We start from the raw sequence: 27,514 nt of genomic DNA, 5'->3' as shown, positions 1-27,514 counted from the left end.
GGCGACAGAGCGAGACTCTGTCTCAAAAAAAAAAAAAAAAAAAAAAAAAAGGATGGCAGCTGGGGCTGTGCTTTGTTTCAGGGCTATACTTTGTATATGGTGTACCAGGCTAGAGGCTTAGTTCTTTCTTGGGGATAATTTTGTTTTTAATAAAAGTCTTAAGAACAATAAAATTACAAGAAAGGAGAGAGAAACCTTAGAATCTCAGTACTTTGATAAATCAACTGCCAACTGTTAACTTGGTTTCCTTTCTGAAGCTACCATACGTCTACATAGGACCTTGAGATCATCCCATGAATATCATATAGGTAATCAAAACATTATTTGACCTTTAGTTTCGCATCGTGATAAAATTTCATTTTGAATTGAGGAAGCATGCTTTTATCTGGTCGATGGACCAACAAAAATCATCTTTTCTAATGAAAAGGTACACATTTTAGGAAATCCTAATTTCTAATTGATCTCTGACATTACATAGTTTTATTACTTTGAACAAGTGATTTCTCTTTGGAATTCGGATTCTGTTTCTTAAGGAATGGATTGGACTAAATATAGTTACTTCATTTAATAGGTATTTTCTGAATGCTTAATTCATGGAAAACAAAGGTAAATATAAAAATCTGACCTCCTAAAGCTTATATTGTGGGAAAGACAGCCTTTCTACCCTCACAAATATAATATAAATGCTAGTGACTTCGGTAGTTACCTTCAACTGATATAAGTCCTGTCTCCATTTTTTTTTCCTTTTTCTTTGCTTATCATCAGTATAGTTGTGGTACAGTAAGAAGGAGTTAAGGAAACACTCATATTGTAGGCAAATAAATATATGTTGATCAAATAAATGGATACTTGCAAGTCTCTGTTATGTGTAGACCTCTCGATTTATTAGTATTCATTTGCTTCATAAATCTTATCAAACCAACAGATTTCTTCCTTAAATTCACCTCAGACATTTCTTATATGGGAGCTGTATCTTCAGGTTTCACTTTAAACCACTGCATGCATATGAGTGTGTATGCTACGAACCTTTAACTACACTTGTAATTAATGTTCATATTATATTGTTCTATTGAAATTTGCATCCTTATTTGTCTACAAATGTGCATAATTTTGGTGTTCTAATATCCTCTTCTAGCTGTACATAAATTTATAGTGCTTATAATTCTAGAGTACTTAGTTAATATTATGAACTCTGAAAGTCAGCTCCTGTAGTTAGCAATTTTCTCAGAATATGATCTCAATATATCATTTTTCTAATGTAAGCATACTGTGTTTCTTAACTCATATTGAATGCATGCATGGTAATAAATCTAGTAGGTTAAAAATAATTCACTTCACTTTCAGTATTTACTGGACCGTTAGTCATATATCAGGTTTTAATGGGTTAAATACATGTAACACTCTATAAAGAGCTAGCCTTTCTTCATTTATATCAGGATGTCTGATGTCCCTAACTGAATGAACATATAATAAATGAAAATATATGTATATGTACATGTATACCTCTGTATGTCTATATATGTATAATTAGAGCTTCTTTATCTTCTTTTGCCCAGCCAACTCTTTTTTTTTTTTTTTCTTTTATTTTGAGATGGAGTTTTGCTCTTGTCGCTCAGGCTGGAGTGCAATGCCGCAATCTCAGCTCACTGCAACCTCTGCCTCCCAGGTTCAAGTGATTCTCCTGCCTCAGCCTCCAAGTAGCTGTAATTACAGACAGGTGTGTGCCACCATGTCCGGCTAATTTTTGTATTTTTAGTGGAGACAGGGTTTCACCATGTTGGCCAGACTGGTCTCAAACTCCTGACCTCAGGTTATCTACCTGCCTTGGCCTCCCAAAGTGCTGGGATTACAGGCGTGAGCCACCGTGCCCGGCCTTGCCCAGTCAACTCTTACTCTCTCTTGTAGTTAAGCCCAGGCAACATGTCCTGCAATGCTTCTCTGAACTCTGCCTTCCAAATTAGCTGGCAACTCCACTTGTGTGGTTCCATAGTTCCCTAGGTACACTTCTGTCATGTCCTTCTCACCAGGAGCTAGTATAAATATTTCTCAGTACCTAGGACAATCTCTGATACACCTGTGGGTGTATAATAAATAGCTGTTGAAATAATTAAGATTAAATAAATGAACGTCTTTACTTTGTATCCCCAACAACAAAGTCTGTGCCTGGAAATCAATAGGTACTTAATAAAAGCATAAATGAATGAACAACTGAAATGGAACAACTGAATGAACAAATGAATGAACAACTGAAATGGAAGGGAGGGAGGGAGGGAGGGAGGGAGGGAGGGAAGGAAGTTGGCCAATTACTATTAAGGGATTTTATTGGATGCTTTTTTAAATTGAACTCATTTTTGTCTTCACTTTTTTAAACCCTTATTTTGTCTTTATTCTGATTTTTTCCTAACCATCTTTTTGTCAAGTAAATACAGTTTTTAAATTGTTTTACATGTATTAGATGTTTATTGTAAATAAATATTTTTAAAATTTAAGGAAATAAAGTAAAAATACTGACAGATTTATCATGCAGAGATAACTATTTCAGAGGAAAACCTTCCAGACTTTGAAATATATATCACACTTTAGGAAAATAAACCACGCTATATAATACTGTTTTTCAGCTTGCCCTCTGCCCTCTAAAACTGTAATGAGGCCTTTTACACCAATAAATACTGATCTATCTGTATCATTAGTTTTAATCCATAGTAGATATCTAATTAGACTAATCTCTCATTGTTAGATTTTATATTGCTTTCATTTTTTGACTGTTATTGGAAGGGTGAGATGAACGTCTTTGCTCATATATTTGTGCACATGTGGGCCATTTGCCACATATAAGGACCTTGGATGTGTCTGTAGGAAAGTGTCTTGGATTTCTGTAGGAAGTATCTTTGATGCTTAATTGCTGAATCAAAGGGTAAGACTGTTAAACATTTTGACACACTGACAAATTAATAAAAGGTTGTGACAAAATATATTGTGATAAACAGTGATTTTCCATCTCAATAAACACTAATTAACTTACTTGTAAAGTGCTTGAAGAACGCCTGGTGCATAGGACTCAATAAATTTTAAATCTTCATCGTCATCATCACATCATCATCATGAACATCCCCTTTGAGTTAATGTTTATTGTGAGTGTGTATGTAAGCTACTTACAATCATTTTTTATATCCAAGGAGGACTAAACAAGTGCTTAAATAGATTATGTCTTACTAAACTATTGGAATTTTGTAACTTTGTCATCCCCCAATATTTTCCTGTTTAAGGCAATAAACATTAATAACCTCATCTTTCTCATATTAGCAGTATGTAAAATACATGATAATGAAGACGCATAATTTTAAATTTTGAAACTCTGTATTATACTGCCTGATATGCCAGTATTTTTCAGTATGAACTCTTTAGAATTGTAAAGATGAAAGTAAATGTGCAAGACTCATAGTGCTGCGTCGAAAGCACAAAGAAAAAAGGAAATTATAAGTGACGGAGGAAAGATTTGTATTTTAATTTATTAAGTAAAGCTTGTTAGGAAAAATTTGTTGTAGGAGGTACGACACATTATCTTTCTTCCCATATTCTGAAATGATGTGGCTTATTTACATCTTTGTTAGAGAGGTGCAACTCTTACAGCTAAGCGCTGTGGAAGGACCTAGATTAGTTTTGGTCTCCAAACAAATTGTAGTGGTGGTATTGTTTTAAAAATGGAAATCTCGTGTAAAACACCCAGAGATCAAACGGTTCAAAATAATGATGGAATTTCCTCAGCAGTTAAATTTTCGTGATTATTTTTAAACTAATACCTCATTTTGTTTGTGAATTTTCTCAAATACTTCCCCAGACCTCAGATTAGTTTATGCAGATTTATAACATATAAAAAACACTCCTGTTCTTACTGTGCTTTTGGAGCTTTAGAGAAACTTGAATTTTTGAAAAATGAATTTAATTTTTAAACTTGTAATTTACGTACTTAGAACAACTCCCAATTTTTCTTGCTTACTAAAAGTCCACTGCTGGTAAGAAAAAAAGATAATTATGTAAACATGTAAAAAGAAAATGCACGCTAATTTTAAAATGGTCATCATATTAAAGACTTTTTTTAATATAATTTTCACCTTTTAGCCTCAAGTGATGAGCCAGAATTTTGAATTTTAAAATAGCCTCTGCTTTGGGGATGTAAAATAACATAAATATGAAAAGCTCATATTTTATACTTGACAGAGCTTGGTGGATATGGATTTCATTACTGATTTATGGTATATAAAGATATCTTAGTTTGTAATCAAAGTGAATATAAACCACAACTTTTTCTGACTCTTTCCATTTCTAGCATTTTCTAACATCACATTTGCATATTTTTCCTGACCGCTTCTGAAATCCTGAGGTTAAAAGGATACAGAAAGATGTAATTAGATTTATCATTCCCTTAAATTCAACTTGTGTAGCTGAAGGTTTGTTTGTGACTTATTACAGAGCCTGTGTCTTAAAAATCCTTCCCACAACCACAAGCTAAAATGGGAGAAAACAAACTACCTCACCTTTTCAACCAAGAGGGAGGAGCAAAAATCAGTGAACTTTTACAGTAGAACCTGCCAGCCTGTGACGATCCTACCAAAAAGAAACCTCAGTGAGTTACGGAATTTCCTTTTTGGTGAATTGAGTGCTGCTTTTGCTTTTCTCAGATTCCAAATGAGAGTATACATTTTTCTTTGTTTGATGTGCTGGGTAAAGTCTGGTAAGATATTAATAATTTGATTTATCTTTAAAAATTGCATATAAAATAGTGTGGTCTATATTCTGGGATATAGAATGTTATGATATAATGGGATAAAAATATGCTATGATTATTGGTACTAATTATAACAAACATTACTATCAAGAAAACTTCTGTGTGTGTGTGCATGTGTTTGTTTAATAAGTTGACATTTTGCATTTTATTTACTTGCCAGATAATTAGTAACTAGAAAACCTTTTTTTTAAAAAAAGATGTAACTAGAGACTAAATAGAAATACTCAAGAGAAAAAAAATTCGGTAATGGAGAAATTAATTCGGTATTCAAAATTATGCCTTAAATATCTTGTTTCAATTTTATTTGTTTCACTAGCTCTACTTTTGAAGAAAATTCTTACTTGGATAAATTATTGATTGCAAAACAAAATAAACATATACTACAACTTTTGCTCTCATTCAGTATGACAAAAAACAAAGCTGTTTTATGGTAATAAGGTAGAACTTTATTCTGGTTTATTGGTGTATAGTAATAAAGTTTATCAATATTAAGACTCGTTTTCTACTTTATGATAAAGTAGAATTACTTGTTCAACTTGATAATTTGTTCTGCTTTATGGTAATAACAGTGACAAATTTAAAATTGAAGATGAATAGTTTTCCATAGGGGTTTTATGAGAGCAGATTATTTCCTTTATGTTTTAAATTTATTTGAAATTTGTTAATGCATACTTGAATAACTTTAAAAATTAACTAGAAATTAACGTTATTTCTTATGTTTTTAATTGGCTATTTGAGATAACCATAAATTCTGGAACTATTTGAATTTTATATTTAAATATAGAATCTAAATAATACTGATATGCAGTTTATAATTTATATTATTACTCTGAAGTTTCTTGATAGGGATTTTATGTTATTATAATGTATAATAGTGGCATCTTAAGTTGAAAGCCAGAGAAATTTGAAGTCTAGGCCCCAATCTTATGTGTCATTTTTAATGCAGTTATAAACATTTTAATATCATAGTTTACATTAAAAAGTTATTTGGCAGACTTTCTGATATTATTGTTTTGATTAGTATTTAGTCAGTTGCCTACATTTTCAGTTGGGAAAATTCAAACGTAATTGCTTTGTATGTTTCTGTCTGCTAATTCTTCTATAATGGTGATTAAAATACAATAGTAGAACTTTTAGATATTAACAGTAGTAAATAGAAAATAAGTGATTTAAAAAGTTTACTGATCCTCAAATTCATTTTTACCCCATGTAGACTCTATGCTTTCTCTCATTTTCCTTGAATCTCTACTTCATTAAAAAATTTTGTTGATTTTCAGTAGTTTATTTCATACAATTGTGTTTTATTTATTACACATGCTCCTTTCTTCTCCACTAGAGATTCTGATATATACCTCCAGGAGGGCATGTTTCATGTTTCTCAACATGAAAATCATTGATTACATCTGCCTTTAATAAAGAAATGATATTCTGAAAAGCAAATTAGTCAGGTGTTTTTAAAAATTGTAAGTAGAATAAAACGGGAGGGGAGAGATAGGTCAAAAAACTTTATACAAATATACAGTACATTTGTGTATCTACATATTCAAATTATATGCATATATGCATATTTATTCTTAGTACAATTGCCAACTTATTGTAACTATTTACATTGAAATTTTTGTTGTTGCTATTATTATATTGCAAGGGTCAGAAATTCTTTTTTTCTTTGGACAGGGTCTCATTCTGTCACCCAGGCTGGAGTATAGTGTGAAGGTCATGGCTCACTACAGCCTCGACCTCCTAGTTTCAAGCAATCCTCTGGCTTCAGCCTCCAGGGTAGCTAGGGCTACAGGCACACACCACCACGCCTGCTAATTTTGTAATTTTTGGAGAGACAGCATTTCACTATATTACCCAGGCTGGTCTCCAACTCTTGGTCTCAAGTGATCTGCCCGTCTCAGCCTCCCAAAGTGCTGGGATTATAGGCGTGAGCCACTGAGCTGGCCAGGAAATATTTTTGTAAATGACCAGATAGTAAATATTTTAGGTTTTGTGGGCCATACAGTCTCTTTTGCATCTACTCAGCTTTGTCACCAAAGCAAGAAAGCAGCAGTAGATAATGCATAAACAAGTAAATGTGCATGTGTGCTAATACAACTTTATTTATGGACACTCACATTTGAATTTGTTGTAACTTTCATGTCACCAAATATTATAATTTTGATTTTCTCCCAACCATTTAAACATGTAAAACACATTCTTAGCTTGTCAACCAGACCTGACCACAGGACATAGTTTCCCACTCCTGTGTGCTTTGAAAGAGATGTTAAAGACAGATTAATTCAGGTTTCTCATTTCACAGTCGAGGAAAGTGAAATGCACAATAAAATGGAGTTATTTTTGTAAAGTCACACAACTTGGAGTATGTGGTAAAAATGCAAATTCTTATCCATAGGCTGGAGGTGAAGCCCAAGATTAGCAATTCTACTAAGCTCTCACGTGATGCCCATGGGTACGCAGACCACCTTCTATAAGGAAGTTATAGAACCTTAGAAGCCTGTTTGTAGGGCAGTAATCTTTCTAGAACCCATGGGATCCTGAGCTGACTGCCTCAACAAAATCATTATTTTTCTCTAAATTGTGTCAGTATTTTTCTGGTATGATCTGTGATTAATTTTTCTTGACTTACTAAAATCAGATGCCCTCAAGGAATTTTAATTTATTGTACCACAATCTCTTTAAACAAGGATCATGTGAAAGAACATGAAATTTGGAACTAAAAGACCCAGTTTCATGTCCTGGTGGCATGTTATCTTGTGCCAAGTCACTTAACCTCTATGAACCTGTTTCCTCATTTCTAAATGCAGTTAATACCTGTAATACTATCTCACTCTATCGTGAAGCTCGAAGAAGGTAATATGAATGTTGATTTGGTCACGTAGAAAGCAATATTAATTAGGTTAGAATAATCCACTGTGTTTTCTTCCGTGTTCATTTTCTCTTTAATTCTTTTAGATAATTTCCAGATATAAGACTTCTCCATGTGTGGTTCATGAACTACCATATGAGAATTCTCTGGGTTACCCACTTAAAGAGTGCCAATATATCTACCAAATCAGAATTTCTGGGGATGGCCCCAGGAAATTACATTCTGAAAATTCTGCTGTTCCCAGTCATTTTTTTTTTACATCCATTTTTAAAATCATTCTTGAGAATTCCTGGTATAAAGACTTGTTAGACACCCTACTTTATTTTGCTTGTGTAGTCCGATTCATTTTCAACAGCTTTCCTAACATTTGCATACATGAGTTGCTGACTGAATATCTTGTTTTTTCATTAAAAATTAATCAACATAGTTGTGCCTATTATTTCTAGAGTACATAGTAATATTTTGATAGATATAATGCATAGAGATCATATCCAAGTAATTAGTGTATTGATATCTCACACAGTTATTTCTTTGTGCTGGGAACACTCAGCATCCTCCTAGCTGTTTGAAACTATATATAATTGTTAACTATAGTCATTCTACATGATGTAGAACACTAGAACTTATTTCTCCTATCTAACTATAATTTTGCATTCTTTTTAAATGTGTGTTTTTGATTGGTTCATGACTACATAATTAATGATATATTTGCCTTTTATTTTGCCTTCTGCCACTAGCGTTCAGGGATTTTAACGTTTTACCTACAGTGTTGTGTCTTAACTGGCTCTGTGGCCATAGAAGCCACTGTCTTTGTAGCATCAAGTGGGTCAATTGTTTCGTGCTTGGAATTCTGCTGGCCCAAAAGGGTCTTCTTTCTTATTACAGATGAATAAACAGAGAGCTAGTGAACTTCTGATAGGGTCTTATTTATGTTACTCAAATGTTTACATAATAACTTGTGCCAAAAATATAGTGCTCATGCTTTTCAGTTGTCACCCAGAAATGTCCTGTGGCTTCTAGTTGTGTGCCTGAGATCATTTAATCTCTTTTAACTTCACTTTCTTCATATATAAAATGAAGAAAAGAATAGGAAATATAAAACAACACTGGACTTGCCATGAAGTGATAGCTAAATATAAACTATTATCATATGATTAATATTGTTGTTGTTCACAAATCCATGTTTTTCCAGAAATGAGGAAAGAGAAGGAAGGAGGTTTTCATGTAGGATTTTTGGGATGAGAATGGGGGTTTAGATTATCAGAAAAAAAGGGTTAAATCTTTCTAAGATGTATAGGGATTGTAGCTTTTTATGACTAAGTTTTAAGGCTCTCTGTTCTTGACTTGAGTCAGCAAAACTAGTGGTTTTTTTGTTCATTTTGATTACAAACTAAATTCTTTATACACCATAAAATCAATAATGAAAACACTGAAAATTGCAAGACAAACTTGTCTCAGCAGCTTGCCCAGCATGAAAAAGCACTTGAAATCAAAGAATGTTGCAGTAACAGGAGATCATTTCTTTCAACTCCTTCCATTTAAACATGAGAAAACTGAGGCTCAGAGATGAGAGGTAAATAACTTGCTCAGAGTCACAAGAGATTTTTGAGAGAGGCTAGAGGTACTTGAGTCAGCTGTTCACGTGCAAGGCACTATGCCTGCCTCTGGACTGTCTGTTTTAATCTCCTTGCTCTCAATTTCACAGGCATTGTAACTGTAATGGAAATATGTTTCAGAGAGAATGCTGGACAACCTACAATTACTATTTATAACTTCCCCATGTGTCTTTGGCATTTTTAACATTTTTGCTGCTTCTATAATTTGAAACCTAACAAGATTTTCAGTATTACTTCTCAGCTTACCTCTCTGTTGAGGTTACTGCTAGAGTCATTATCTTCCTACATCTTTGGAAATAAAGTACTATATTATGTACCTGCTAGTGAATTTTGAATCACAATAGAGTTACTTAGTCTATTTCTCAGATCCTCAATTTGTTAATTTTTCAAACAGGTACAAAAATTAATACTAATCTTTCTGTTTTAGATATATTCAGTTTTTTGCTGATACCATTCATTTTGGCAATTTTTATTTTTAATTAACTGAAGTCTATTAAATCTATTTTCTCTCATTAAAAAACTAAGAAATGAATATTTTAGATATAGAAAACTAAAAAATATTAAAATAGAGACAATAGAAATCACGCAGAGAAATACAGATAGAGAACACAATTTAATCAGCATCACTGCAAACTACATTTGTGTTGGTTAATATCTTACCCAATAAATATGTGTGTGTGTGTGGGGGGTGTGTGTACAAATATATGCATGTGTTTACAGTGTATTATATATATGCTATATCACGGATGAAATATTATATAAATATGGGCTGTATATATAGAAATAGATATTCATGTGGTTAGTGTGTATGGTTTTCATTATCTTCTTATTGTATTTCATTTTACATAATACATGTTTTCTGATGTTATCTTTAGTTTTCAGAAACATAATTTCTTTTTTTTTTATTATTATTATACTTTAAGTTCTAGGGTACATGTGCATAACGTGCAGGTTTGTTACATATGTATACTTGTGCCATGTTGGTGTGCTGCACCCATCAACTCGTCAGCACCCATCAACTCGTCATTTACATCAGGTATAACTCCCAGTGCAATCCCTCCCCCCTCCCCCCTCCCCATGATAGGCCCCGGTGTGTGATGTTCCCCTTCCTGAGTCCAAGTGATCTCATTGTTCAGTTCCCACCTATGAGTGAGAACATGTGGTATTTGGTTTTCTGTTCTTGTGATAGTTTGCTAAGAATGATGGTTTCCAGCTGCATCCATGTCCCTACAAAGGACACAAACTCATCCTTTTTTATGGCTGCATAGTATTCCATGGTGTATATGTGCCACATTTTCTTAATCCAATCTGTCACTGATGGACATTTGGGTTGGTTCCAAGTCTTTGCTATTGTGAATAGTGCCGCAATAAACATACGTGTGCATGTGTCTTTATAGCAGCATAATTTATAATCCTTTGGGTATATACCCAGTAATGGGATGGCTGGGCCATATGGTACATCTAGTTCTAGATCCTTGAGGAATCGCCATACTGTTTTCCATAATGGTTGAACTAGTTTACAATCCCACCAACAGTGTAAAAGTGTTCCTATTTCTCCACATCCTCTCCAGCACCTGTTGTTTCCTGACTTTTTAATGATCGCCATTCTAACTGGTGTGAGATGGTATCTCATTGTGGTTTTGATTTGCATTTCTCTGATGGCCAGTGATGATGAGCATTTTTTCATGTGTCTGTTGGCTGTATGAATGTCTTCTTTTGAGAAATGTCTGTTCATATCCTTTGCCCACTTTTTGATGGGGTTGTTTTTTTCTTGTAAATTTGTTTGAGTTCTTTGTAGGTTCTGGATATTAGCCCTTTGTCAGATGAGTAGATTGCAAAAATTTTCTCCCATTCTGTAGGTTGCCTGTTCACTCTGATGGTAGTTTCTTTTGCTGTGCAGAAGCTCTTTAGTTTAATGAGATCCCATTTGTCAATTTTGGCTTTTGCTGCCATTGCTTTTGGTGTTTTAGACATGAAGTCTTTGCCCATGCCTATGTCCTGAATGGTACTACCTAGGTTTTCCTCTAGGATTTTTATGGTATTAGGTCTAACATTTAAGTCTCTAATCCATCTTCATAATTTCTTAAATGCTGTATAGTCCTCATCTTAGAAATACATGATAATTTATTTTTCCAGTCTCTAATTTCCATGGATTTAATTGAATCCTAAATATTCTGTATTGAAATGTTGCAATATACATTGATGTTAGTAGTCAATGAGTATAAAGGTAAAAATGATATGGTAATTTTACTTTAATTAAAATTTAGTGATTTTTTTAAGGAGACTAAGCATATGTTAATACATTTATGACCTCTCTGAACATTTTTAGAAAATGTCGGTTTATATCCCTCACCTGGTGTTCAACTATAGTATTCTTTTTCTTTTTTCTCATTTACAGTTTTGTATATCTGTATTAGTTCCTTTCCTACCTTATATTGAAAACACTTCCATAGTTCATTTTTTGTCTTTTGTCTAGTTTATAGTGTTTCTTTATGTACAGATGTTTTAAATGTATGTGCTGTGAAACCTATTGGCTTCATGGTTTCTTTGTTTTTATGCTGAAAAATTATTCTTCAATCTGAGATCATATATATATTAACTGTATCCTTCTTCTAGTTTGTATAATTTTACTTTTACATGGACTGCTTTAATATAACTAGAATCAAATAATTATCCTAACATTTTTTATTTAAAAATCCATCACCTTTGACTGCTTTTAATTGCCATAATTATTCTAGCTAAAATGGTGTATTTCTGGGTGTCCCCATTCTATTTCATTAAACTGTCTATCAATTTTTGGTTCTGTTTCACAGGCCTCTTTTTAATTGGTTTATTATGTAAACATAATTTTAATCATGGTCCTATTATCTTCAAAATATCATTTATTTTTCTTACACACTTTCTGCCTCTCCTTAGTTATAGTATTGAGACGTTATTTTAGAATTGCACTGCAGATATACATTAATTTGAGCAGAACTTACTTCATGATATTAATGCTTGTATTCAATCATGATGTATTTCAGTACTGTATTTTTAAAAATTTCTTTTTTCATTTTTTCCTTTTTTCTCTTTTCCTCTTCTTTCTGTTTTCTTTTCCTTCTTTTCTCTCTCTCCTCCTCAATCTTTCCACATCTTTTTAAAAAAAAACTAATTTGCAAATCATAGGAACCTAGTTTAAACCAGCTTAAACCCACTCACCCTTCAAAAAATAGGAATTTATTATATCATATAACTGAAAAATTTTGAATTAAATACTACTACATTTATTTATACCACTGCACGTATTAAGCCTAGCATCCATTAGCTATTCTTCCTGGTGCTGTCACTGCCCCTAACCCCCATGAACAGGGCCCAGTGTGTGTTGTTCTCCCCCATGTGTCCATGTGATCTCAGCGTTTAGCTCCCACTTAAAAGTGAGAACATGTGGCATTTGGTTTTCTGTTTCTGTGTTAATTTGCTAAGGATAATGGCCTTTAGCTCCATTCATGTCCCTGCGAAGGCTATGATCTCATTCATTTTTAAGGCTGCATAGTATTCCATGGTGTATGTGTACCACATTTTCTTTATCCAGTCTATCACTGATGGGCGTTTAGGTTGATTCAATGTCTTTGCAACTGTGAATCGTGCTGCAGTGAACATGTGTTTTTTTAATAGAATGATTTATATCCCTTTGGGTATATACCCAGTAATTGGATTGCTAAGCTGAATAGTTGTTCTGTTTTTTAGCTCTTTGAGGAATTGCCACACTGTCTTCCACAATGGTTGAACTAATTTATGTTCCCAGTGATATCATGTAAGTGTTCCTTTTTCTCCACAACCTTGTCAGTGTCTGTTATTTTTTGACTCTTTAAGAGCCATTCTGAATGGTGTGAGATGATATCTCATTCGGTTTTGATTGACATTTATCTACTCATCAGCGATGTTGAGGTTTTATTTTCATGTAATTGTTAGCCACATGTATGTCTTCTTTTGAAAAGTGCTCATGTCATTTGCCCACTTTTTAATGGAGTTATTAGTTTTTATTCTTGTAAATTTGTTTAAGTTCCTTATAGATTCTGGATATTAAACCTTTGTCAGATGCATAGTTTGCAGAAATTTTCTCCCATTCTGTAGGTTGTTTAGTCTGTTGATAGTTACTTTTGCTGTGCAGAAGCTCTTTAGTTTAATTAGATCCCACTTGTTAATTTTTGTTTTAGTTGCAGTTGCCTTTGGTGTTTTTGTCATGAAATCTTAGCCTGTGTCTGTGGTCTGAATGGCATTGCCTAAGTTGTCTTTCAGGGTTTTTGTAGTGTTGGGTTTTACATTTTATGTTTTTAATCCCACTTCAGTTAATTTTTGTATATGATGTAAGGAAGGAGTCCAGTTTCAATCTTCTTTATAAGGCTAATCAGTTATCCCAGCACCACTTATTCAATAGGGAATCCTTTCCCATTGTTTTTGGCAGGTTTGTTGAAGATCAGATAGTTGTAGGTGTGCAGCATTATGTCTGGGTTCTCTACTCTGTTCCATTGGTTTATGTGTCTGTTTTTGTACTAGGATCATGCTGTTTTGGTTACTGTAACCCTGTAGTATAGTTTGAAGTCAGGTAGTGTGATGCCTCCAGCTTTGTTCTTTGTGCTTAGGATTGCCTTGGCTATTTGGGCCCTTTTTTGGTTCCATGTGAATATTAAAATAGTTTTTTTCTTGTTCTGTGAGTAATCTCAGTGGTAGTTTAATAGTAATAGCATTGAATCTATAAATTGCTTTGGGCAGTATTATCATTTTAATGATACTGATTCTTTCTATCCATAAGCGTGGTATGTTTCTCTATTTTTCGTGTGTGTCATCTCTGATTTATCTGAGCAGTGTTTTGTTGTTCTCCTAGTAGAGATCTTTCACTACCCTAGTTAGATGTATTCCTAGGTATTTTATTCTTTTTGTGGCAATTGTGAATGAGAGTTAATTCCTGATTTGGCTCAAGGCTTGACTTTGTTGGTGTATAGGAATACTAGTGATTTTTGCATATTGATTATGTATCCTGAGACTTTGCTGAAGTTCTTCTTTATCAATTTAAGAGGCATTTGGGCAGAGACTATACGGTTTTCTAGAGATAGGATCAGGTTGTCTGCAAACAGCAGTAGTTCGACTTCCTCTCTCCCTATTTGGATGCCTTTTATTTCTTTCAAATCTTGCCTGATTGCCTGGGTCAGGACTTCCAATACTATGTTGAATAGGAATGGTGAGAAAGGGTATCCTTTTCTTGGCTGTTTTCAAAGGGAATGCTTTCAGCTTTTATCCATTTAGTATGATGTTGGCTGTGGGTTTGTCATATATGGCTCTTATTATCTTGAGGCATGTTCCTTCAATACATAGTTTATTGAGAGTTTTTAGCATGGAGCAATGTTGAATTTTATTGAAGGCCTTTTCTGCATCTATTGAGATAATCACGTGGTTTTTGTCTTTAGTTCTGTTTATGTGATGAGTCACATTTATTGATTTGTGTATGTTGAACCAACCTTGCATCCCAGAGATGAAGCCTACTTGATCATGGTGGATAAGCTTGTTGATGTGCTACTGGATTCGGTTTGCCAGTATTTGTTGAGGATTTTTGCATTGATACTCATCAAGGATATTGGCCTGAAGTTTTTTGTGTTGTTGTTAAATCTCTGCCAGATTTTGGTATCAGGATGATGATGGCCTCATAGAATGAGTTAGGGAGGAGTCCCTCCTCCTCATTTTTTCAGGAATAGTTTCAGTAGGAATGGTACCAGCTCTTCTTTGTACATCTAGTAGAATTCATCTGTGAATGCATCTGGTCCCAGGCTTTTCCCAGGTTTTTTTCCTTTTTTGGTTGGTAGGCTGTTTATTACTTCCTAAATTTCAGAGCTCATCATTGGTATGTTCAGGGATACCAGTTCTTCCTGACGTCTGTCTTGGGAGCATGTATTTGTCCAGGAATTTATCAATTTCTTTTAGGTTTTCTGGTTAATATGCATAGAAGTGTCTATAATATTCTCTGATGATTGTGTTTCTGTGGGTTAAGTAGTAATATCACCCTTATTGTTACTGGTTCTGTTTATGTGACTCTTCTTTTCTTCTTTATTAGTCTAGCCAGCAGGCTATTTATTGTATTAATTTTTTCCAGAAAACCATCTCCTTGATTCATTGATCTCTTGAATAGTATTTCATTTCTCAGTCTCCTTCAGTTCAGCTCTGATTTTGGTTATTTGTTGTCTTCTGCTAGTTTGTAATTTGTTTGCTCATGGTTCCCTAGTTATTTTAGTTGTGATGTTAGATTGTTAACTTGAGATCTTTCTAACTTTTTGATGTGGTCATTTAGTGTTATCAATTTCTCTCTTATCACTGCCCTAGCTGTATCCCAAAGATTCTGGTATGTTGCATCTTTTTTCTCATTAGTTTCAAATAATTTCTCGAAACGTTAATTTTACCCAGGATTCACTTAGGAGTAGGTTATTCTATTTCATGTAATTATATCATTTTGAGTGAATTTCTTAGCCTTAATTTCTAATTTGATTACACTGTGGTATGAGAGACTTTTTGTTATGATTTCATTTCTTTTGCTTTGCTGAGGAGTGTTTTACTTTCAATTGTGTGTCTGATTTTAGAGTATTTGCCATGTGGCCTTGAGAAAAATGTATATTCTATTGTTTTATGTGGAGCTATCAGGTCCATTTGATCCAGTGCTGAGTTCTGGTACTGGATATCTTTATTAATTTTCTGTCTCAGTAATGTATCTCATATTGTCAGTGGATTGTTGAAGTCCCCATTATTATTGTGTGGGATTCTAAGTCCCTTGGAAGGTCTCTGAGAAAGAGCATGCTTTACAAACCTGGGTGCTCCTGTGTTGGGTACATACATATTTAGGGCAGGTAGATTTTCTTGTTGAATGGAACCCTCTATGATTATGTAATGTCTTTGTCTTTTCTGATCTTTGTTGATTTAAAATCTGTTTTGTCAGAAACTAGAATTGCAACCCCTGTGTTTTTTTCTGTTTTATATTTGCTTGGTAGATTCTTTTCCACCCCTTTATTTTGAGCCCATGTTTGTCACTGTATGTGAGATGGGTTTTTTGAAGACAGCATACAAATGGGTCTTGGTACTTTATCCAGTTTACCACCCTGTGTCTTTTAATTGAGGCATTTAACCCATTGACATGTAAGGTTAGTATGGATATATGTGGATTCGACCCTGTCATCATGATATTAGCTCGTTACTTTGCAGACTTGTTTATGTGGTTGTTTTATAGTGTCAGCAGTCTGTGTACTTCAGTATGTTTTTGTAATGACTGGTAATGATCTTTCCTTTCCCTATCTAGTGCTTTATTCCAGAGCTCTTGTAAGGCAGGTCTGGTGGTAACAAATTCCCTCAGCATTTGCTTGTCTGAAAAAGATCTTATATCTCTTTTGCTTATGAAGCTTAGTTTGCCCAGATATGAAATTCTAGCCTGGAATTTCTTTTCTTTAAGAATCTTGAATAGTGGCTCCCAATCTCTTCTGGCTTGTAGGGTTTCCGCTGAAAGGTCTTCTGTTAGTCTGATGGCTCCCCTTTGTAGATGACCTGGTTTTTCTCTCTTGCTGCCTTTAACATTTTTCTTTCACTTCAACCTTGTAGAATCTGATGATTTTGTGTCTTGGGGATGATCTTCTTTTAAAGTATCTTACTGGGGTTCTTTGCATTTCCTGAATTTGAACGTTGCCCTCTCTAGGTAGGTTGGGGAAATTCTTCTGGATGATATCCTAAAATATATTTTCCAATATATTCTCCCCATCTCTTTCAGGTACACCAATGAGTCATAGATTTATTTGGTATCTTTACATGATCCCATATTTCTCTGAGATTCTTCCTTTTCATTCTTTTCTCTCTACTCTTGTCTACCTGTCTTATTTCAGAAAGGCAGTCTTCTAGCCCTGAGATTCTTTCCTTTGCTTGGTCTATTCTGCTGTTAATACCTGTGATTGCATTATGAAATTCAATCACAAGTAGTGTGTTTTTCAGTTCTAGCCAGTCAGTTACATTATCATCTATATTGGCTATTTTGTCTGTCAGCACCCGCAACATTTTATCATGATATTTAGCTTCCTACTTTTCAAATCTTAATGCTACATTAGAATATTAAAAAATAATACATAGTGTGATAGCAGACACTTTTTATACTTTTTAATTTTAATGGAAATATGCACTAGTGTTTTATCATTAGTATGATTATTCCAATTGGCATAAAATAAAAAAGCATTCTGTTATTTTATTAAGTTATACTTCTATTCTAACTTATATTTAAAATAGTATAAATTAATTTTTTGTTCTTACGCTCTGTATTTTTGTGATTTGGGAATTTTGCCTTTAGATTGTTGTATGGGTCGGAATGACATATCTAATTTATCTGGGTGTGTGTGTGTGTGTGTGTGTGTGTATTTGTCCTATCTTTATGTTTGACATTAGGATTATTCTAGCTTTTAAGAATTATTTGTTGAACTTTATATTTTTCTATTATTTGAAAAAGTTTTGGATCTTTAAGTTTCTAAAAATTAATTTTATTGATGTTGAGTATAAATACAATAAAATGTACACACATTTAAATGTACTTTGATTATTTTTTGTTGTTGATGCTGAGATAGGTTCTTCTTCTGTTGCCCAGGCTGGAGTGCAGTGGTGCTACCATGGCTCACTGAGCCTTGATCTTCTGGGTTCAGGCAATCCTCCTACCTCAGCCTCCTGAGTAGGTAGGACCACAGGTGTGTACTACCAGACCTGGTTTATTTTTCACTTTTTTTTTTTTTTTTTTTGTAGAGACATCGTCTTACTACCTTGCTTAGACTGGTCTTGAACTCCTAGCCTCCAGCAATCCTCCTGCCTTGACCTCTCAGAGTTCTGGAATTACAGATGTGAGCCACTGCACCAGGCCTAATGAGTTTTGGAAAAAAAAAAAATAGGTGCATCATACTTCTTATGGTATATAACAACCATAAAGTCAAGATATAAAACATTTCCTGCACCCTTAAAATTTAGCTTTTTGCAATTAATCCCTTCCACACCTCTGGTTCTATATAACCCAGACCTTCTTTATGACACTATATTAAATATTTCTTTTGTAGAATTTCATATACATGAAAATTTAAAATATGTGCTTTTTTGTTTCTGGAGTCTTTTGCTCAGCATAATGCTTTTGTGATTCATCCAAGTTTTTGCATGCATAAGAAGTTTATTTCTTTTTATTGCTGGGTAGTATTAATTTATTACAATTTAATTACCCGTATACGTCTTGTACTTCTTGATTGACTTTTTTTTTTTTTTTTTACAATTTAGTGTCGTTATATAAAAACAAAACAAAACAAAACAAAAAAACACTATGAACTTGTAAATGTAGTAAGGACACGTTTTTATTTCTCATGCGTTAACATCCGCAAGTTAATTTTTGGGATCATGTAAGTGCATAGAACATTATAAGAAATTAACAATAATTGTATCATTTTGTCATTTTCCCCAGCAATGTACAATGGTTTCAGTTGTTTTACATCCTAGTTGGTTTTGTCAGTTTTTAATGTTAGCCAGTCTCCTGGATATGTAGTGGTAGATTATTTTGGTTTTAAATCACGTTGTTTTGATGACTAGTGATGTTGAGTATCATTTCTTCAGCTTCTTAGACATTATGCCATCTTTTGTAAAATGTCTTTAACTATTTTGCCAATTGAAACATTGAATTTTCTTATAATACGTATACATGTTAGTCTAGATACAAGTGTTTTTCAGATACATAACTCTGCATATTCATATTTTTAACAATGTCCTTTTGGAAGATACGTATTATTATGTAAAACTCTAATTTATCACTTTTTTCTGTTTCATGCTTACTGTGTATCTTTTATTAGAGTCCTTTGCCTATCCCAAGATTGTTAACATTTTCCTTAAATATTATATACATAGCCTGTCCTTTGTCGGAGAATGAGGCTGAATGAAAGCAAGCAGAGCTTGGAGAATAAGAGAAGGAGGATGGCTCTACATTCTCTTTTATTCTAGACCTGGTTTAGTGCCATTTAAACTAAAGTCTGACCATTCTAGGGATTCTGCTGAATGTTCCTACTGTTTATTAAGGTCTTCCTACTTTGCCTAGTTGGAACTTCAATCTCTCCTAGTCTAATGTAACCTCGAAAATTGTTCAGCTTTCAGCTCTTTGTGGTTCTATCCCATGTATGCAAAGGATCATATCCAGCAACATATGGATCCAGTAACATCCAGATATAAGCGACCCCTATGCAGATTTCAGAGCTTTTCTTCTGCCTGGTTCCTTCCTCTCTGGCACTTTGCCTTTCAAATTCTAGTTGTCTCAGACTTCCCAGACTCTGATGTTTCTCCCCAACTTGACAAGACTGCTATACTCTGATTAACTGAGCCCTTTTTACGCAGCAGTCTGGAAATGACCTCCAAGCAGAATGTTATGAGTTTATAGGGTTCAAATAAATTGCTTCCCTTTCAGCAATCACAATTCTATGTTTTTTGTTGTCCAGTGTCTAATTTTGTTCGCATATATTTTACCACTGTTCTCGTTGTTTACAGCAGTAAGGCAAATCTGGGATGAGGGGATGAGATATCTGTAATGACAGAAATTGGATTCTGAATGTTTTGTTTTGTTTTCTTTCAATTGTGGTCAAACACAGAGAAAAAATTATGATTTTAGCCATTTTAAAGTTTATAGGTTAGTGGCATTAACTGCATGCACACTGTCATGCAACCATGATCATCACCCATCGCCAGAATTTTTTAACTTTTCAAACTCAAATTCTGTACACATCAACTCTGTGCCTATTAAATGATTCCTCATTTCCCGTTTTCCCTCAGCCCAGAGCAACCACAGTCCTACTTTCTTTCTCTATAAATTTGACTGCTCTTGGTATCTCATTTAAATTGAATTATATGGTATTTGTCCTTTTATATCCAGTTTATTTGCACTTGACATAATGTCTTCAAAGTTATTCTTATTGTAGTATGTGTCAATTTAACCTTTTCAAAGCTGAACAATATTCCATTCTAGATATCTACCAGGTTTTGTTTATTCATTCACCTGTTGATGGATACTTGTGTGGCTTCCATCTTTTAGCTATTGCAAATAATGCTTCTATAAACATGGGTATACAAATATCTTTTCCAGTTACTGTTTTCAATTCTTTTGGGTGTATATACAGAAGTGGAATTGCTGGATAAAACGTTAATTTTATTTTCAACTTTTGAGGAGCCACCATACCATTTTCCACAGCAGCTACGCCATTTTATATCCCCATCAAGAATGTACAATGGTTCCAATTTCTGTACATCCTTACCAACAGTTGTTATTTTCCATTTTTTTTGTGTGTGTGTATTTTTAGCAAGTTATCATAATAGGTAGGAAGTGGCATCTCATTATAAGTTTGATTTATGTTTCCCTAATTATTAGTGATAGTGATATTGAGCTTCTTTTCATAAGCTTAGGGAACTTTTGGATATCTTCAATGATATGTCTATTTAAGTTCTTTGCCCAGTTTTAATTGGATTGTTTGTGTTTTCGTTGTTGAGTTATAGAAGTTCATTATAATATTCTGGAATTAATCCCATATCAGATATATGATTAATAAATATTTTCTCACATTCAGTGGGTTGCCTTTTTACTTTGTTGATAATGTCCTTTGATGCATAAAAGTTTTAATTTTGATTAAGTCCAATTTACTCATTTTTTTTGGTTGTCACCTGTGGTTCTGTTCTTGTAGCCTTCAAGAAATCATTGCCAAATCCAACGTATGAAGGTTTCACCCTTGTTTTCTTCTAAGAATTTTTACTGATTCAGCATTTTAATATATTTGTCTCTTGTAACAGATTTTAACTTAGTTAATTTGCTTGATATTAGTGCAGCATTTCTGCTCGCTTTTTGTTACATTTTGCATTGAATATCTTTTTTCATTCTTTAAGTTTCAATGTATATATCTTTAAATCTAAACTGAGTCTCTTATAGATAACATATAGTTTGATCCTGATTTTTATTCATTCTGCCAATATGTTTCCAGTTGGGGGGGTTGTTTAGTCTACCTACATTTAAAATTATCATTGATAGCAAAGCACTTATTTTTACCACTTTGTTATTAGTTTTCTGTATGACTTAACGCTTTTTGTCCCTCATTTCCTCCACTACTGCCTTTCTTTGTGTTTAATCGATTTTTTTTTTTTTTTGGTAGCAGTGTGTTTTGATTCTCTTCTCATTTTCTTAAATATTCTATAGATGTTTTCTTTCTGATTACATTGAGGATTACACATAATAGCCAAAAGTCATTATCTTTTTAAAATTGATACTGACTTAACTCCAATACCATAACAAAATTCTCTACTTCTTTACAGTTCCACCCTCCCCTACTTAATTTTACCGATGACACAGATTACATCATTATATATCGTGTACTCATTAACATTAACATGCATTCATAATTATTTTTATGCATTTGTCTTTTAAGTCTTGTAGAAAATAAAAAGTAAAGTTACAAAGCAAAACTGTTTTTATTTGTCATATATTTGTCTTTACCAGAGAACCTTATATTTTTATATTTTTGTATGACTTCTAGTTACTTGTCTAGTGTACTTTCATTTAAATGTGAAGGACTTGCATTAACATTTCATGTAGAGTGGGTCTAGAGGTAAGGAATTCCCAACTTATGCTCGTGTAGGAATGTTGGGATGTTTTAATTTCTTCCTCATTTTTAAAGGATAATTTTGTTGGATATGGAATTCTAGGTTGACAGTTTTTTCTTTCAACATTTAAAATATATATTTCCATTGCCTTCTGCCCTGCAAAGTTTCTGCTGAAGAGTCCACTTACAATCTTATCAGGGATTCCTGTAAGGTTTTGTTGTCTAGAATCTTATTTTTCTTTCTATTCCTAAATCTAGCAGAATTGAATCAATTTAATGTTCAAGAGTTTGACAATACATTAGTTTACCTTTTTTTGTATCATTTGATAACTGTTTTGTTGTTGTTGTTTGTTTGTTTGTTTGTTTTGAGACAGAGTCTTGCTCTGTTACCCAGGCTGGAGTGCAGTGGTGTGATCTCGGTCACTGCAGCCTCCACCTCCCAGGTTCAAGCGAGTCTCCTGCCTCAGCCTCCCAAGTAGCTGGGATTACAGGCGCCCACTGCCATACCCAGCTAATTTTTGTATTTTTAGTAGAAACGAGGTTTTACCATGTTGGCCAGGCTGGTCTCAGGTGACCCACCCAGCTCGGTCTCCCAAAGTGGTGGGATTATAAGCATTAGCCACCGCACTCACTGTATCAGTTGATGACTTGTTTTTATTCTCTTTACTTGATATTAATTTTGCTGATGAAATCGACTATATGATGTCACAGTGATGCCAAAATAAAATAAAACTCTTAACCTTCAGTGGGATTTGATGTTAAGCAGCTATTACTCACACTTGTGGAGTCATATGGGAGGTGGTTAGGTAACTCTGTTTTTCCTGGTTCAGTTCATGTCTGGCTATTGAATGACTGTCAGTCAGCTGGGGTGACTAGAACCTAGCACACTGGAGAACTTTACACTATTACACCTGTCTTTCCTTTTCTAACAGGCCAGACTAGGGATGCTTTTGTGGTGATAGCAGAGGTTAGAATGTCCAAACCCACATGCACAAGCTGATTTTAAGCCTCTGCTTGCATTAAGTTTCCTAAGGTTCTATTTTCTAGGGCAAGCCCTACATTTGTGTCCATATCAAGGAGTGGAACAAGTCACCCCACTTATGATGTAACTAAAATTTCCAAGAGAAATGAGAAGGATTCAAGAGTGGTAAATTGGTGCCATTACTGCACTATAACACACCAACCTATTTTATTTTTATTTTATATAGAATACATTTAGTTCTCTATTTATTTAAAATTGCCTGTGTACCTCCTTTAAATATCTTGTTACTTTTTTAAAAAAATGTTTATTTTTATTTTTTGCTTTTTAATAGGGTACAGAACTGCTCACATATCATATATATTCTTTTCTCTAGTGTAATATCATCATTTTGTTTCATTCTGCTTTATATATTTCCATTTTCACTTCTTCTTATATATATATATGTACTGTTTGCTATAACTTAATATTTTCTAGTGTGTAGAAATTTATGTGTACTATTTTACATAGCACAGCATTTAACATTTAAGGTTTTTAATATCTTTTTTAAACCTCTACTTATGTATCTATGAAAGTCAAAAAATAATAATCTTGCAAATCCCTCAGTTGATGAATTTTTGCAACAAGCTTACTTCCTCTGTATTTTTAACTTACATCTCATCTTGTTAGTATAATTTGGAAATACTGTACAAGAATGATTTTTGATACCACATTCATGTTTTACCCAGTTTCATAAATTTAAAATCAATATCTAATTTTATTCCATACTCACTTCAAATCTTTGTATACCGAAAGTTTCTCTGGATCTTGTCTTTGATAAATCTACATTTATTTAATAGTGACAATGTCAGGGACTTTACTATGCTTTTTATGAGTGGTGTACTTTAGGAAAGGTATAAAATTATTAGGGCACAAAACATTCCACTTGATGACATTTTTATCTATCTCATGTTTTATTTTAAAAAAGAGAATTATGAAGTCATTAGAACTTTATTCCTTCATACAATAGAAATTTGTAACTTGGATTTTCTGCCTTGATATTTTTAGGGTATTTTTCTCTTTCATCGAAATCCAAACCAGTTTCTAGGAAGTCTCTTGGTGAGTCTGATTTACCGATTTTATCTAGATTATGGTGAGCCTTTTCCATGTGCAAATCCCTGTATACAATTATTTCCTTAGTTGTTGTAGCTGCTACTTTCTCTTACCCTCAAATGATTACCACCCCACCTCAGGGAAACAGCAATCATTTTTAATTTGAATAAGCAGACCCTGTCCTCTATCTGTGTTTCCCTTAATAATTTTAATATCTTTCTTTCTTCAGTTCTTACTATAAGAAGAGCTTTCCATGGTTTGTTATAGCATTTATAATGCAGATTTTAATTTTGCAATTGCATTTTTACTTTTTCTGAATTGGAATATTTCATTACTGTGTTTTTCATCTGATCCTATTGTTGTTTTCTTAATTTTTTTTTTTTTTTTTTTTTTTGAGACGGATCTCACTCTGTTGCTCAGGCTGGAGTGCAGTGGCACAATCTCGGCTCACTGCAACCTCCGCCTCCCTGGTTCAATGGATTCTGCTGCCTCAGCCTCCCGAGTAGCTGGGATTACAGGCATGCACCACCATGCCCAGCTAATTTTTGTATTTTTCACTCCTGCTCCGGTTTTTGAGATGTAATTTTTCTTGCATTCTAATGAAAAATACTTGTGTATCTGTTAATAGATAATAGATATCTTTGTTGATTGTATTAGGTGATGATTTATTTCTGTTATATTTATCACCAGGATCCTACTGGTTTATTCCTCATTACTCTTTCTAGGGCCAGGTAAAATTGACTTTAGCTTGGAGTGGACCAGGACTTTGGATGTATTGATTGGTACTGATATGTATTAAATTCTTGTCAGAATTCCAGGTGGTGGGAAGGTGGATGTATAGATTTCCCACACAATTTGCACAGTGTAGCTTGCTTTCATATTGTATTGTGTTTCAATATATTTCTCTTCCTCATTCTCTGATATTTACAACAAATGAAATAATTTTTCCAAATATCTCTCAGCTGTTAATATAGGAATGGAATGCAAGTCTTGCTTCTCCTTTATTGCCTTCCTTATTTTTCTTCATCTAATCAATTGTGACAATATTGTGAATATACTTGAAAACTAGAATTATTGTAGGAAATGCATATTATCTCAGTATTAAGTTTTTCTGGGATAGATTCTTTAAAGTGGAATTACTGGCATAAAGTGCACTAATACTTTTGTTAATTTTTGGTATGGATTGAAAAATTATTTCCTAAATATTCTTATCAAATTAAAGTGCTAGAAGCAGTATGAACATATACTATCATCTGGAAAAAAAAACACTATGGGGATTATTTGCTTATTGTGAAAAAAAAAATAGAATCACAAAAATCTGTGAAAAAGAAAACAAAAGGCAGTCATCATTTCATTGTCTAGCAATGACTCTTACTATAAATCTGGTTTAGTTATTTTATTTTCTGTCCTAGTTCTTTCTAGGGTAGATAGATAAGTATATAGAGCAATATGTAGACAGATAGTTAATAGTGATAGAATGTACACATGGATGAAAATACTATAAGGATGAGATTTAAGATGTTTTACATTTTTGTCCCATTATACATAACCCAGTGATTAATGTCTTTACACTTATTACAAATGGTAAGTCCTAGAAAGAAAATTAAGAAAAAGATTTGTTAAGTTTATGTGTATAGTAAACACACACATGTAAAATTTCAAAGGAATGTTGTATCAACTTATGATCTCAACATTCATGTTATATTAATATTTATTATTTAATTTTCTAAAACATTTTAAATTTTATGAGGAAAATATTACTTTATTGTTTTGTATTGATGACCAGTTAGGTTAAATATATTTTATTCTAATGCTTATTATACAAGGACTATTCTGTAAAACTTTTGTTAAAGTTTATGATCAATTTATCGACTTTGATTAGTACCCATTGCACTTTATTAACAATCTTACTGTTTTCACTCACACCATTATTGTTACATTTTGTACAGATAAAAATCTCTTCTTAAATTTTTAACCAATCACATTTGTATTTTCCATTACTTTTAGTTCAGAAAATCTTTTTAGATAATTAATGCATTACCTTAAACATTGCAGTTGCTCAGTAAATTATGTTAAAGGGCTAATGAAATGAAGTCTTCCCTACACTCCACATTTAATTCTGTTCTTTGCAACAGCAACAGGAGTAAAATATTATTCCAGTACTTAACTTGATTGACATTTTCTTATTTCAGAGAATGAAAGACCATGCCTTGAATTCTCTCATCTAAGTATAAAGGATTCCTTCAGAGATTTATTTATTCCAAGAATAGAGATAATTCTGATGATATATACAAGGAACAACCTAAATTGTGCTAAGCCACTGTTTGAACACAATAACTCACTTAATGTTAATTTCAACACACAAAAGAAAACAGTCTGGCTTATTCATGGATACAGACCAATGGGCTCCATCCCATCATGGCTTCAGAACTTCGTAAGCATTTTGCTGAATGAAGAAGATATGAATGTAATTGTAGTTGACTGGAACCGAGGTGCTACAACTTTTATTTATGATAGAGCGGTTAAAAACACCAGAAAAGTTGCTGTGAGTTTGAGTGGGCACATTAAAAATCTTTTGGTAAGTCTTGGAATTTTATGTATTATACATGCTATACAATATACAGTGTGCTACATTCAATACCCCAAAGTGATAATAAACGATATACTTTTCCCCATAAGCATTAACAATTACTGGTTTAATATACTAATGTATGCAGCCATCTTTTCTTTGTCTGCCTAAATGAATAATTCCATACCTAGAAATATCTTGTGTTATTTGTAAAACATTATATTAAAATTTAGTAGTTATTATGTTTTATTTAAAAATCTTCTGAGATTTCTTTTAACACTACCTATACCAACCTCAGAATAAAATAGTTATCCTATGTGGGTGGGGGAAATAAACTTTACAATTATTACATTCTTAAAGTATCTTTAAAAATATATGGCTAAAATATTGGCATATAATTAAGTGTGAATCGGTAAAAGTAAAGAAAAAATCCTTTTTTTTTTTTCTTTTTTTTTTGAGACAGAGTCTCACTCTGTCACCCAAGCTGGAGTGCAGTGGCACGATCTCGGCTCACTGCAGCCTACACCTCCCAAGTTCAAGTGGTTTTCCTGAGTAGCTGGGATTACAGGTGCCCACCACAATGCCCAGCTAATTTTTGTATTTTTAGTAGAGACAAGGTTTCACCATGTTGGACAGGCTGGTCTCAAACTCCTGACCTCAGGTGATCCACCCACCTTGGCCTCCCAAATTGGTGGGATTACGGGCAAAAAATCATTTCGAAAAGTAGCATACTTCTGTCACCTTTGGAGGCAGACCTCAGATTCATTCGAGTCTGCTCAGGATTTGAATGGATCAAATAAAGTTCAGGCCAGTTCTATGTTATCTGTATTGTGAATGATTTTTGTTTACAAAGTCAACCCTTTGGGAGATCCATGTCTATCCTAAAAGAAAGTAGGTGGTCGTGGGTACTTGAGAGAAGGAAGGGTGCTATCTGGTTTGGGGGCATTATTGGGCTTGAA

The 27,514-nt window shown here is 33.4% G+C and overlaps 1 protein-coding gene across 7 annotated transcripts in view; it reads left to right on the top strand.

Annotated features, from left to right (window-relative positions):
- Positions 1-27,514, top strand: part of LOC105483449 (lipase I) — a 110,886-nt gene that overhangs the window by 776 nt on the left and 82,596 nt on the right. For 2 of the 7 annotated variants that reach the window (XR_988287.3, XM_071095486.1), the window contains exons 1-3: positions 1,594-1,717; positions 4,471-4,732; positions 26,179-26,564. Coding sequence is in view for 5 of the 7 variants with exons in the window: in XM_071095486.1 (XP_070951587.1) it covers positions 1,628-1,717; positions 4,471-4,732; positions 26,179-26,564 (738 nt within the window). In the remaining 2 variants the exon portion in view is untranslated. Of the gene's footprint in view, positions 1-257; positions 309-1,593; positions 1,718-4,470; positions 4,733-23,941; positions 23,993-26,178; positions 26,565-27,514 lie in introns of those variants that run through there. The other 5 variants (XM_071095488.1, XM_071095490.1, XM_071095489.1 and 2 more) reach the window with 5 other exon arrangements.

This window comes from Macaca nemestrina, chromosome 4 (assembly GCF_043159975.1).
Source record: "Macaca nemestrina isolate mMacNem1 chromosome 4, mMacNem.hap1, whole genome shotgun sequence".
In the NCBI taxonomy this organism is placed as follows: domain Eukaryota; kingdom Metazoa; phylum Chordata; class Mammalia; order Primates; family Cercopithecidae; genus Macaca; species Macaca nemestrina.
Note: the sequence above shows the minus strand (reverse complement) of the source record. Positions and strands in the feature narration are given on the sequence as shown.